The sequence below is a fragment of the Anas acuta genome, chromosome 3, assembly GCF_963932015.1.
Source record: "Anas acuta chromosome 3, bAnaAcu1.1, whole genome shotgun sequence".
Classification (NCBI taxonomy): domain Eukaryota; kingdom Metazoa; phylum Chordata; class Aves; order Anseriformes; family Anatidae; genus Anas; species Anas acuta.
Window position 1 is genome coordinate 40284015 of NC_088981.1, and position 14527 is coordinate 40298541.

Consider the following 14527-nt stretch of genomic DNA (forward strand, 5'->3'; position numbering starts at 1 on the left):
ACAACAATAACAACAACAACAAAAAAAATGCTCTAGAATGGCCCTTTACGAAAGCAGAACAAATAAACCAGACCAGTGAACTTTCAGAAATGACAGGCTATGAACTAATGAAAATATTATTTCTATACAGAAGCATGAAGAACACTATTCTAAATGGCATCTCAGAGGAGAAAGGCAGATGCTGTTGATCTGCTGTATATAATAGGCAATATATTGATAAGGATTTCTTGTGATTGTCATCTTTGAACATCCATCCTTTCATCTCAGACGTTTACCATGTGAAGCTACGGCTACATATTTTAGCACCCACTGTTAAGCTCTGGCATTCATGAGGCTGCAAAAAACAGTTATGTTTTCTCAGTCCAATTCTTTCCTTCACCCTCCTACATAATAACGTACCAAAGAGTGGCTGCATTTTCTAGGAGCATGTAAAGCAACAACCTACTTTGTGAGAGAATTTTTTGCTTTCTTCAAGCTCTATCCCAGGCATCTTGAGAGAAAACAAGAGGTGTTGCTGCTCCACAGCAGCTCTTTCCTTCTCCACACTCTCAGAACAAGAGAGCAGAGATACATTAATACAATGATTGACCAACTCTCTGCAGGAAAAACAGCAATACTACTTTGATGATTAATTTCCACTGAATTTCAATGTTTATCTTTCAGTAAGACATGTTTCAATGAGACTGAAGGAAATTCAGTCTTAAAATTGTGAAGGTTTGGACTGTGTTGTCACCAAAAAAAAAAAAAAAAAAAGAAAAGATATATTTAACAGCTTTTAGTGTTGTTTGTTTTATTTTTAATACGGTAAGAATAGCCAAGGCCCCCACGGAAAGTGATCTGCTGTACAACAGTATTCAATAGTATCATTACAACTGACTCGAATTATTCTTAGAAAGAGCACCAGTGTTAAAAATAAGCTTATAAAGGGAAGTCAGAAATTCCCTGCAGAAACTGAGCTACTTTACACTAGAAAGAGGCTAAGAAGTCACTGCCTATCAACAGCAGCACTGACAGCGATCTCTGTAGCTTCTAGAGCAGCCCATTTCCCTCTTAGTAGGAATACCTGATATTCTTTAACCAGTTCTGAAGTGCAGTAAGCAAGATTGCACTGCAAAGCAGGGATACCCAAACTAAATTTACATGAAATCACTCGGGAACCAGAGATGGTCAGCTCAGATTTCCCCAGGAACTACTACTTCTTGCCAAGCCATTTAGGTATTTCTTTAATTGACAGTAATCTGCAGGGCAGACAAAAGCAAAGTGTGTTCTGTTGAATCTACAGTACCAGGTATCAGTCACTGAAAACACCCACAGGACACAGCTCATCTAAAAAGAACAATTCCACTCCCACCTCCCCACACAACACAGTCCAAAAACCCTACCACACAACCTTTTGCCTCTGTTCTTGCCTTGAAGTTGTTTATCCTCATGGTTCATCAGCTAGCCTGTAAATAGCATCCAGTATGGTAATATCAAAGGAAAGCCTTTGCTGAAGAATTAAAAGACCTTTAAAACAAAGCTTACCAATTGAATTATTCAACACTCCATTAACCTTTCAGTTGCAAAACACTGACATTACTCAAATACTCTGTGAATAACTGTCCTCATACCTTGTTAATAAAGTGTACAATCTTCGATCTGCCATTACATTTGGAAGTTATGGCTGGCTTGCAGATTTCTCAGCTTTTCTAAGCCTGTACACAAAGTACATGATCTCCTGCTGGAACTTCACGTCTCCAAAACTGAAGGCCAATTTTGTTCAACGTCATATGGATCAACAGTATGCCCTCACAAATTTTACCGCTTTTTCCTCATTGTTTTCTTCAACATTATATCCAAAAGATATCCTATAGCCAGAAATATAGCAGTCTGATTTAGAATGACATTTCCTTAAACAAATTCCAAAAACATGTGGACAATTTGTTTAGACTAGATTTATTTCACTTTAATTAGCTCAAAGCATGAAACTGATTTAACCTGAACTTAAGGTCCTTGGACACTAAATAAATGTGTCCACAGAGGGATTTGCACCTACTTAACTGAGGGTATGATTTCACGATCAGTTTTCATCAGTCCAAACTTCTCACTGCTGCTGAAACAGTAGGTTGGGCCTTCCTCTAGTGCGTTGATCCTAGCCCTTGCATGTTTGTGGGACAAATCAAATTAATGAGTTGATCCCGCTGAAAGTTAACTCCACAAAAAAAGATTGCATTTCAGCCAGATCAGCAACTGACCCAACCCATTATTTCAAGGTCATATGAGTGCCAGCATCAGCACCCAACAGTGGTGACAGTAGGAAAGCAAATCACCTCAACTTTGCAAAGCCTGAGTAAGAGCTCAGTTTTCTTTCCAATCAGACTTTTAAAAGAAAATATTCCTCTTTTATGGCCTAAGCTTTCACAATCTGTCTCCAAAGTTCAGAGGATACTAGCTCCACAGCTGCTTTTTCATAACTGAATACCCAATATCTTTAGTTTCAAACATTTAAAAGTTAATAAAAGCAGAGAAAATAATACAGAAATCGTCTTTCCTTAACTGAGTAACAAAGGGTGGCTTAAAATACATGCCTTATGCACATACGCTAATAGAGGTATGGGGAGACCCTGTCTGTACATATCCTGACATATGCCAGCACATCATCAATGTTTATAAAAATTTTCTTGCTTTCAGCAAGATCAGGAGGATTATTACATCAATTTGAATGCTGTCTAGACCTGCTATTTTACAGGAGGACTAAGAAAATTATATCATCACAGCTTACAGGAAGAATCTGTGGAGATGAGAGGGGGTGATGGGAAGACCCAAATGTGTGCAGAAGCATGTCTCTTATGAACTTCTGATCTGCGAAGTCTGTAGAACTGCTGTCAGCCACATACCAATTTACTTCTTCATATGATATATTTGATTTATTTAATATATTTAATGTAAAAGACTGTCCAAGAAATCAACCACTTCATTTTAGAGCTGAAACAGAAATAGTGCACAGAACTGCACTTATCCGTGTTGTGTTTTTTTTTCTCCTGTTAATATTCCACTCCCATGTAAATTGTCAGTGAACAAAGAAGACACAAGACTGATAAAAAAAAAAAAAAAGGAAAGGCATGGCAAGACAAAAAAAAGTAGTTAATGATATCAAGGATACACCCACTCCAGTTTTAACTTCTCAGGAGGCAGCTCTGTCCTAATATCATCATAGTTTTCTACATCAGAAGGAATGAACATTGTGATTGGTCGACCCCGCATGAACATCTTGATATATTCTCCCTCTGTTGAAACAAAAAGTATATTAATCATATGGCAAGTTTACACAAGAAATGAGCACACACACACAAAAAAAAAAAAAACACAACCCAAAACTAGTAATTAGCACAGAGATGCAAATAATATTTGTGATATAACAATTATTTTTGAAATGTGAACTTGGTTAAGGCCCAGACTTTTCTAACCAAACACGAAAACAACACGCACACACACACACACACACACACACACAGGCACAGTAAGTGCTAGTTGAATTTAAGATAACTCTCTGACTAGATTAGGCCTGTAACATTTTCGACATGTAAATTACAGAGCAAAGGTAAATTTTAAATCTAAATTAAGATATGAAATTGAATAAATAAATTATAATGAAATCACAGGATATGATATTTCAGGTTGAACAGGGACCTCCGGACACTTTTAAGTCCTGCTTCTGGCTCTAAGCAGGCGCAGCCATGAGGTCTGACAGTATTGGGATTTTTTGGGATTTTGTCTGGTTCAGTCTTGCCAAGCTCCAAGGATGGAGACAGCACAGCCTCTCTGGGCACCTTGCTACCTGTCAGCACCCCCAAGGCCTTTCCCACAGAGCTGGTCACAAGGCCTTTCCCCAGCCCCTCTGTTCCCAGTCTGCATCCCTGCCAGGAGGCTCTTTTTTCCGATGAGCAGGAGTTGGCATTTGTTCTTGCTGTTTTGTGAGGTTCCTGCAGGCATACCACTCCTCCACCCTGCTCATGTCCCCCGGTCTGCTGCCATCTGTAAATTTGCAGGCACTGTGTTGCCTGTTCCAAGTCACTGTAAAAGTTGTTCAATGGGACAGCTTCAGGACAGACCCCAACAGACTTCACTTGTTACCTACTGGTCACGAGGTAGCGCAGGACCCCAAAAGCACAGCCTCTGATGTTAACCATCCAACGATATCTTTTACCCACTGAGCTGCTCACCCATCCAAACTAATAGCCCAACTAATACACAAGAATGCTTCAGGAAGAAGCATCAAAAGCTTTGCTGATGAATACAATCTGAAATTTACAAAGTAACTAATAAACTAACCTGATTTATCAATTTATTAAAATCATTTCAATTGTATCCCATTGAATATTGCACCATATCCTAAAGGATGGAAAGATACAACAGATGACTCCAGCTGTAACACTGTCTTCAGCTGCGACAAAAAATATGCACATTTATTGGGGCACCTGTGCACTCTAGAAGTCTTTAGAAGTTCCCTTTCAAGGAACACCAGTTTGTTTTTTTTTCCACCAGAGAAAACTAATTACAGAGTAGCTAAATGGCTTGGTCAAACACAATAGCTAGTGGTTGGAAGGTAACTCATTTACGTTTAAGGAACAGCTCTAACTAGTATATGTTACTAGGATATGTTACCCCTGTCCTACAAGGGTTTTCCTTCCACACTATGACAGAAATGATTTTTCTAACTTCAAAAGAAAAAAAACAATACCCAGAAATAAAACCTTTGAAGACTTTTAAGGGTCTTTACACTCCACCATGCAGCAAAAAATAGTATTGTGACACAGTTAAATCATGCCTCTAATAAACAAGAATTACTGCCAACACTTTCAACTCTACTGACACAGGAGCTGCATTTCAAAAGGCACTAATTAAAAGGGATCCAACTATTTCATTAATTTTGCATCAAGGTGTTTTTTGTTTGTTTGTTTGTTTTTTAAAATCACACTTCAGCTTCTTTAGTGACTAATATCTGTTGTTAATGTAACTAATATCACAAATTAAATATAATACTCTGCTGTGAATCTTAAACATTTTATTTTTTGGAGTAAGGATTTGAAAACCATAGCAGAGAGAATGGAAGAGTTTCAAACCAACACATAAGTAGTTGACTGAGACTGGATTAGAATAGCTGTGAATTAGCACTAAAGTATGAAGAAATGTTTAATCACATCTAATACGAATCATATTGAACTTTGAAATGAAGATCTTTAAACAATTATTTTTATATTTGTTTCAAAAGACAAACATGAGACAAACATCCTGTAAATGTCCAGGTAATCACAGAATCACAAAATTTCTAGGTTGGAAGAGACCTCAAGATCATCGAGTCCAACCTCTGACCTAATGCTAACAGTCCCCACTAAACCATACCCCTAAGCTCTACATCTAAACGTCTTTTGAAGACTTCCAGGGATGGTGACTCCACCACCTCCCTGGGCAGCCTGTTCCAGTGCCTCACAACCCTTTCAGTAAAGAAGTTCTTCCTAACACCTAACCTAAAACTCCCCTGGCGCAACTTTAGCCCATTCCCCCTCGTCCTGTCACCAGGCACGTGGGAGAACAGGCCAACCCCCACCTCGCTACAGCCTCCTTTAAGGTTTCTGTAAAGAGCAATAAGGTCGCCCCTGAGCCTCCTCTTCTCCAGGCTGAACAAGCCCAGCTCCTTCAGCCGCTCCTCGTAGGACTTGTTCTCCAGGCCCCTCACCAGCTTCGTCGCCCTTCTCTGGACCCGCTCAAGCACCTCAATGTCCTTATAAATCTTTCCTGAATTAAGTTGTAGTATTATTATATAGATTGTATGAATGTGGAATCTATGTTTTGCATCTGAAATATCTAAAATTGAAATTATGTGAAACTCAGACTTATTCTGACTGAATTCTAGAATGAACACAAATAGTTTACGTCAAACTTGGATTATCCAAAAAGGCAAGAGAAAGCAGGTAATTTCAGTGATGACTGCAAAAATAGTCTCTTGCATATCAAAATATTTTAAAAGATGTAAAGATTGATAAATAATTGAAGTTGTGAGTAAGATCAGAAACATATTCACCAAGTTTAAGATAGTGTCCCTACCCTCTCTCAATTCGAAATTGATCACAGAAACATATTCTCTTAAGTCTTACGTACAGTCAGAAGAGAATGAGAGGGGAAAACCTGTGACTATTTTACTGCACCAAAGATTCAAAGCAGTGTTGCACAGAAGTATACACTAGAAACATACACTATATTTATATTTACATTCCAAGTATTTCATTCATTCCAATGGAATGATTTAACTAGGTCAACAAATCCATGTACCTGAACACAAGCTAGTTAAAAGTTCTCTACCCATGCACAATATTCACTCTGAAGATATAACAAAACAGAAGGCTTATCAAAACCTTTTTATTTTTTTGCTCTTAGTGCACAGTAGTTTTAATTTCTTGATGTTTAACAATTTCTATAAAACTTTTTTTTTTTTCTCATTAACTGGTGAAGTAGATCCCAGTTTATCAAATTGATGGAGTTCCCAGCCTTAAAGGATATGATTACTGTGACTCATTTTCTACTTCTAGCATGCTCAAATCAACCTTCTGAGACCAAGAACTCATTTTACTTGAATTTTGTCTCTCTCTTGATCCTGGTAGTAGGTTACTCAGCCCTGGAAGCAGTAGAAGTGAATTTCCCAGTGAGAGTCCAAATAAAACTGAAAGCCACTGAACATAAATAAATAGATTGATCACAGGCTAAAAAAATACTTCTTGTGCAGAAATTGCAATAATAGAGCAATGTAAAACTAGCACAAGTATAAAGGTTTTTCCTTATTTTGGATATTAATACAATGAAAGTTGAGCCATTTAAGTATCAAAGGAACAAACACAAAGAAGATAAAAAACAGTTGTCCCATTTCTTTCAAAGAACAAATACAGATCCTTTGAAGGAGAACCCTGTAAGTCTGTCCATTGACAACAGTAGAAAACTTGCCTCAGATCAAATATCAAAGAACACAGAACAAAGAAAATCACTTCCCAGTAGATAAATTAGAAACAATAGTTATTTTACCAAAAGTGCACTGCTTAACTACATTGCTGAGAAAAGAAAAATCTGTGTTGTAACTACTCTTACAGAAATTTTTAGATGATTATCCCAAATTAGAAGTGTCTCATTTTTTCCATGAAAATATTTTTATAGTATGTCTTTTATAAAGAAAACAATTGTTACCAAACCCAAGGGTAATCTATCAGTAAAGGCCTGTCTGCTAAAATCTGGTGTTTATGCTCTTAAAACACGATGTAACCTGAAGGTATTTGAGAAAGACCACCCACTTCTGCAAGTCAAATTCTCTGTTTATCACTCATCTTGGCACTTCTGGTTCCATAAGATCAGTGCAAAATGATGCCACGAATTTATGTTCAAATTTCTTATCGCTGCTTAGAACAGCGGAGACAAGCTGCAACTGAAATGCATATGGATGGAGGCAGTTGCACCTGTTGGACCCTACGGACAAGAGAGACAGAGTCTAAGAATTTTGTCAGGTCTTTGGTCAGAAGATAAGAGGTCTTGTGGAGCCTGGAGAAAAGACTGCAGGGCTGTCAGATGCAAGTCATATCTCTGAACTGCCCTATTAAAGAAAGAACATTTTTGGCTTTTATTAGCTAGCTGTGTGTATTAAAGTTTACCTTTGAACATACACGTTTAACACACTTGTTAGAGAGACACAGATTAGGTATAACTTGATTAAGCCTCTCCCTACAGAAGAAGGAGGATAAAAAAAAAAAAGCAGACAGACAACCCACTGAAAGGTTTTTGTCTAAGACTGTAAATTTCCTTTCTTCAGGAACCTGTAGGGCAGATATAATATTAATGTAAAAATCTTTTGAAATACTAGAGATGATGGCAGCATATCAACAAAACCATTCTTCAACAGAAACTAATTGCCTAAGGCCAAATTCTTGTAAATGCAAGTTAAGAAAACCAGAGATTTAACTCTTTCATATCCTCCTTGCTCAACTGCATACTCAAGAGCATCACACTGTTTCTTTCCTGTACTCTTGCTATTTCCAGATACAGAACACTATGTCAGATTCTTTTTTCCTCACTTCACCTTTGGAAGAAAAGGGTCTTTGCCATTTCATAACAGAAATGTGGACAAGTGGGTATCGGGAGAGAGAAAGAAGTTATAAAAAAACTTTGAGGGATGAAAGAAAAATTAAAAATCCAACACTTCTCTCATCCAGCAGCCTGAAAATAGCAGGTAACCAACTAAAAATTTTCTGCTCCTGATGAAGAGATGTTCAGACCCCTCTACCCACTGTGCAGAAGCATTTTGGGAGAAGGGGGGAACAGGAGGACACCTGAAATGACCTTTGTGCTCAATAAATCAATATGCAACCACAGATGTTCCATAAATCCATTCAAATATGGATCAAATGCACCTAAAAGCACAGTTACAGCTCCGCAGGCAGCACACCCAGGTGCTGTGGATTACCCACACCAGACAAAGAACAGCTCAAGCACAGAGCTGCTACAAAAGGCCGCATCACGTGGATGCAGCACTCTGGCTTCAAGGGCCAACTCTTCACTGGGAACAGCTGGAGCTGCTTTTGTGAAGCTTTGAGCTCAAATTCACAGCCCTTGCCAGACTCCGCTTGGCTCCACAATAATTCACCTCTGGAGCCTCAACAATGTCTTTGCACAAGTGCCAGGGGACAGAGCACCAATGCTCCCAGTTTGTGCTCACAGGCTCAGCTCAGGCATACGAGCCTCACATGGGAGCCCTCTTGCTGTGCTGGACCAAGCAGACCCCACACAGGCCCCTGTGGGATCGCCAGAGGTATGGGGAAATTAGTAACTCAGTCCCAAAGATGCAAGAATGCTTGATCCAACACACAAAGGTGCTCAGGCAGAGCGATGCAAAGACAGAGCCCTGCTACTCCACAGAGAGAGCAGGCCTAAAGCTGTGCTGTCAGCCCATGAGGCTCTGCAAAGCCACGTCAGGAGCTGGAGCTACCTCCACAGCCAAAGCCAGCCCTGACAGTAACAGGAGCCCTGTGCTATCCCATATGACATGTCTCCTTGTGCCCTCCCTGACTCCTCCACTCCGGTTATTACACTCAGGGTGCTCCAGCACTAGCTTCAGAAAGCACGGTCAGGCTGTTTACTTTTTTGTGTGGCAGCACGGCTGCTAACTTCAGCACAGGTATGGCCAGCTGCTGTCTAAAAGTAGTGAGTGTCTAAAGTGTCTAAGTGTCTAAAAGGTGAGAATGAAAACCCCAATCATGCTCTGCCTCACAGCCTTCCATTTGCAAAAGTAAGAATATCCTGCTACTTAACTGTCCTTTTGCATGGCAAATGTTCAGTCTGTTCCCATGTGGCCCCAAAATTTACCTTTTAGGAATGTGGGTGGCAATAACTGCATGCAGTGTTACAGAGGAGAACCTATCAGGGTTTTGATGCAATATTTTTTGCATAAGGCTGTGTGTCTCTATTAGAATTACTTCTGCTACATCCTGGGATTGCATTTATATTTTCATAAGTGGTCCAATCTTTGCATGATTAACAAGAACATTAGAGCCCTCTTCCTCATCGTTTCATTTTGGCAGACAACCTAACAGGCTTTTACATCTAAAATGTTGCTAGCAAATCCTGCGTATGTGATCCTGCACTTTGAATAATTTAATTTTGTCTTATACTAATCCAGGGCTCAGGAACATCTAGGTCTTACTGTATTAAACTCCCAGCCTCTACCGTATCAGTTTGGTCACTTGGTTTCACATCGTCAGTGAAATTTCCTCCATGCTCCTACTTTCCTGTGCTAAGTTCATTAGTATAAACGCTAAGCCAAATAGGTCCCAGCAGGCTGCAAGCAGACATTAGCAACCAGAGTATCTACTCTACTGAGAGTTCTCTGAAAGTTTATGGTCTGCTAGAAAAGAGAGGTATAAATACCTTGATGAAACAATGTGTTGCTGCTAAGAGGGAACCTGAGAAGCCTGCCTGATCTGCAAGCAAACAAGTGCATCTCCACTGACAGGCACTGTAAACCAGTGAACATACCTGGCATGCAGGGAAACTGTTGGTAAAACATGCAAGATATGGCAACATATGCTATCTGAAAGGTTGAAATCAGTGCTTACATGAAGTCAGAACAGGAAGACTCATGCAATTGCACTTAAGCAATTTATTACTTCGTGAATCATATTCTTGGGGGAATATAGAAGGTTTTCAAATGAAAATAAGTCAGAAAATGAGTACGAACTGCAAAACAGGAGAAAAAAAGATCAAAGAGATCTTTGTAGATTAACTAAGAAATATCTACAGAGAAGAACAATTCAGGAGGCATATTTATATCCTTCAGAAATTTGAAGAGTGACATAACTAAACCAAAATCCTGACCTACAAAAGACATGCCTCAAAACGAAAGAGTCAAGGAACATACAGTAGTTTCCTAGAAACGTGTGAGATGCCCTCATTACCTCTTACTGATTTTTACAAGAAAACTGGAGAAAATATTAGAAGAAAAAATTATATACCACTATTCCTCATTACTTAGGCAGACTCTGAGGTAGCCCTGCAAGTCTATGCTGTAATTAACTGCTCTTTGGCTAGCAAGGCTATGCATAATAGGAAGTCTAATGAGTATACAGCTGCTTTTTCATTTATATATGCATGTGTATGTATACATGCATACACATAGTAGATAAATAGTGGATAAATAAAGTTAATTATTCATCTAAGTTTAATTATTTAAAAAAATCATTAATATGATCTTGTCTTGCAAACTATTAATGACTATTTTTCAATAATGCCAATGGGAGAGCAACAGGGACTGATGCATCAAAACCCACATCTCAAAACCTGCAGCTCAGATCTACTTGTGTTTATCATCTGAATCTTAACCTTAAAGCAAATTACAAGCAAACAAAAAACCTCAAACATCTCCAACTAGCTTGGCCAAGCAGAACTCTCTAACAATATATAATAAACTACCATATCCAGAGTGCACTTATTAATCTGTCTTCACATTCTAGCTGCTTGACCATTGAAAGTATGCTTTTTAATACTACAAATAGCTTCTCTCCCATAAGCTTTCTGCTTTCAGGCCTGTGTCATTAAGAATCTCGATCGTAACAACAGTTACCATTTAATATTAAACTTGAATTATTGCAATGTAAACTAGTTTTTTATGTAAAAATAAAAAAAAAAAAAGTCTGACAAAAAGCAATACTGAACACTAATATGATCAATAAAACTGAATCTAAATGATTCCTGCTTAAAAAAAATAAATCCTGACTTCTTCAGGAACCAATGATAAGAACTCCCAAGCACTTCAATGCAAATTTATTTTTCTGACAGTATCTAAGGCTTTTAATAAAAAGTAATGTACCTGCATGAGAGCCAGCAGCCCAATAATAATGAGATAGACTGGGTCTTTATTTGCCCTCAGATACGTGAGCAACTTCAACAAGAATCTGACAGAAAACCCATGATAGCAAAACTGTTCTGAAGCAGCTACTAGATTTTGCACTCTCTGTGGACTGAACATACTGTCAGCAGGGTAAATATTTCCATTGTGGGCTTCATGATTGCCTCATTCTGGGAAGCTAGAACTATAGCACAGTTAAAACTAACAAAAGAAAAAAGCACTGGAAACTAATAAAGCACAATCTAAAAAGAAACAAACTTAGGAATGCAGTGAATGTTTTTCATTAGTGCCCTTTTAAGTAAGCACCTGCTTGTTCCATCCATAACTTTATTGGATTTTTACAGAATTTTAATACCTCCTAGTATTGGATTTTATTGCAAAAAATTGTCCTGGTTTGGAAGGATAAACAAAGAAATGTTGAAAAATAAACTAAAAAAAATAAACCCGAAAACCTCTCCAGCATATGTAAGGAAGTGTGTCTAATCCTTTGCTCATGGGATTGGCTTCACAAAAGCGTTCCTGCATTACATCTGCTTCAGCATAAGCCCAGATGCACATTGCTCAGGACTAACCTTAATGTGGAGCAGGTGCAGCTCAACACCACGTGAGAGAGAGAGGCACCGAGGGAGCAAAATCGGGTGCTGCAACAGAAGGTATGTGACCAACACCAGTAACACGCATGGCCTCAGCATGGTGTTATGCAGAGGAAACTCTCAAGTGATTGCCCACGAGGCAGCTGCAGGCTGTGGTCCCCAAGGCTGTGGCTGCTGGCAGGAAGAGAGAAGTGCCCAAGTCTTGGTGATATTCACTTGCAATACCTGCAGTACACACTCTGTGGGACTCCATGTTGCAGCAGATACAGACATAACTAATGCCCTTCATCCCTTGAAGCTCACCTAAGAATATTTCTCACTTGCTCCTCAAGCCTTTCACTTTCATAGCTAATGCTTCAACAGGAATCACATTAAACATACACAGATGTTCATGATACAGATAACATTACACCACTTTATGATGCCAGATAAATAAGATTCTGAGAACTAAGTGTGTAAAAATGCATTCTGCTAAATTTTGTGGCACAGTACTGTAGTGATATATTAAAAAAAAAAAAAAAAAAAAGCAGAAAAAAAGCAAAAGTGATTCCAGGATGTTCATAGCTACACAGAATGGTCATCTTCCATCCCATTATTCCATGCAAATATCTTCTGCTATGATAATTTGCTATTTCACTGTGTTTCCAAGCATGTTTTATGTTTGCATAAAGACACTGAAGTACTTTTTCTGTAGATTTGCTTTGAAGCCTGGCAGTTTGCACACCAGCAGCCCTCCCCAGAGACCCCTTCACACAACTGCTAGGAAGTGCATCGATACAATCATTAGTGCAGGAGGCGTGCGCCGGGGGCATATGCAGTGGTTCATGTACAGCCCAAGGGAATTGCTTTATCTTAATTAACAGTGTGGTAGAGACTGCTCACCTTTAGAGGCAAAAGCTGACAAGCCACAAAGGAGTGTTAAAGCAGCTTTTCTTGCCTTTGGGTTGAAGAATGTGGAGGTCCTGCAGAAACAGCACCAGCAAAGGCTACCCTCCATTCTATCCTGCTCAAGACAACTCTGTCCAGCTGCAAGGGTTCTACCTTCAGAAATCATGTTAACTGTCTGGGCAATTCTTTCTGATCAGCTTGGTCAAACTGCAAATAGTAACTGGATATTGATATGAAAACTATCTAGTAGAAAACAGACTAAACCCACCTGCCCAGGATGCTGCACTGCAGAGAACTGGATGGGTATTTCTAAACTGATACTGGAGAAAGGTAGGGAAAAGCCCTCTGCAACTACACTAGCTTACAGGTGGTTACTTCTGTGGTAGTAAACAAAACAAAACAAAACCTAACACAAAACCCAACACAGGCACATAGAAAAAGCTGTCATAAAATACACACACACACACAGAGCTGTCATAAAATACATTTGTTGGCCCATATTAAAAAAAAATAAAAAATTAAAAAAGCCTTTGTAGGTAGAATCCTCCTAATTGCAACTTTGCCAGTGTTAAAGGCAGAATGATCTGACACTATATGTTTTTAAAATGTTAGTAAATGCACTTTCTGTGACAAGAATTTCTCCCCATCTCCATTATACATGGGGCCACTCATCCACATCCTATTCCTCTTTCATACCAGCCAGGCTCAGAACAGACTAAGGCATGACACGTGGAAAGGTACCCGTTCATCATTCAGTGAAAGCTCACATCCTCTGCAGTAACATAATAGATAGCAGGGAAACATTGAGGCCAAAGAAGTTAGAGCCACCAGAAGGAGAGAACCAAAAGACAGCCCATTTTTGGTGAGACACACAGAATTGTACAAGCACATTGTAAGGAAAGAATTAGTATTAAAGGCACTTTAGCTGTATGCAATTTTGTATTGTGCAATGTTGTGTTTGGTAGAAAGGGTATTTTTAATTTAACAAATTTGATTAATTCTTGCAAAGCTAAATTGCAGCTGATCTGGATGCTGCTGATTAGCTTTCTTTTTACAGTAACCACTGCTGCATATATACTCTTCTACAGCTGGCATAAAGATCCTTGGCATAAAGCAACAGTTTGTTACTCCTGAAGTTTACGCATCCCTTTTTACCCCCAATGTTTTCAAAGGATGCTTTTGATAAAAATCAATTTAGAATATTTTAAAATCTGTAATTTCTCTGTAAATTAGAAAAAAAGAGTTACGGGATCCAAGTTGTTTTTGCTCTCATTACAATTTATATGTTACCTTCCAAAAATTTGATTTTTTTTTTGAAATAAAATCTAAAGATCAAAAGTAATCAAATTATGTATAACGTAATCTTGCTTACAGCACAGAATTTGGAGACTACAGACTTGTAAAGTAGCAGCAAAAAGTATGAGACAGGACCTCTGTGTATATATGTTGTGCACAGCATGCATTTGGATAACATGCTTTAGTTTTGAAACTGCATGCTTCTGTACAGTTTGCAGGACATAAAAGCAGTGTAGTTTTGTGACACAAGAAGTGGATTTCTTTTGTTGCCATGTTCCACCATGTTCAGGGAGACCACTCCTATTCTTGTCTGAACAAGCCAGCAGTAGCATGT

The 14527-nt window shown here is 38.7% G+C and overlaps 1 protein-coding gene across 10 annotated transcripts in view; it reads right to left on the reverse strand.

Annotated features, from left to right (window-relative positions):
- The window catches only part of EML4 (EMAP like 4), a 203732-nt gene that overhangs the window by 33440 nt on the left and 155765 nt on the right, over positions 1-14527 (reverse strand). For all 10 annotated transcript variants that reach the window (XM_068676743.1, XM_068676742.1, XM_068676741.1 and 7 more), the window contains one exon: positions 3143-3266. In XM_068676743.1, coding sequence (XP_068532844.1) covers positions 3143-3266 — 124 coding nt within the window. The remainder of the gene's footprint in view (positions 1-3142; positions 3267-14527) is intronic.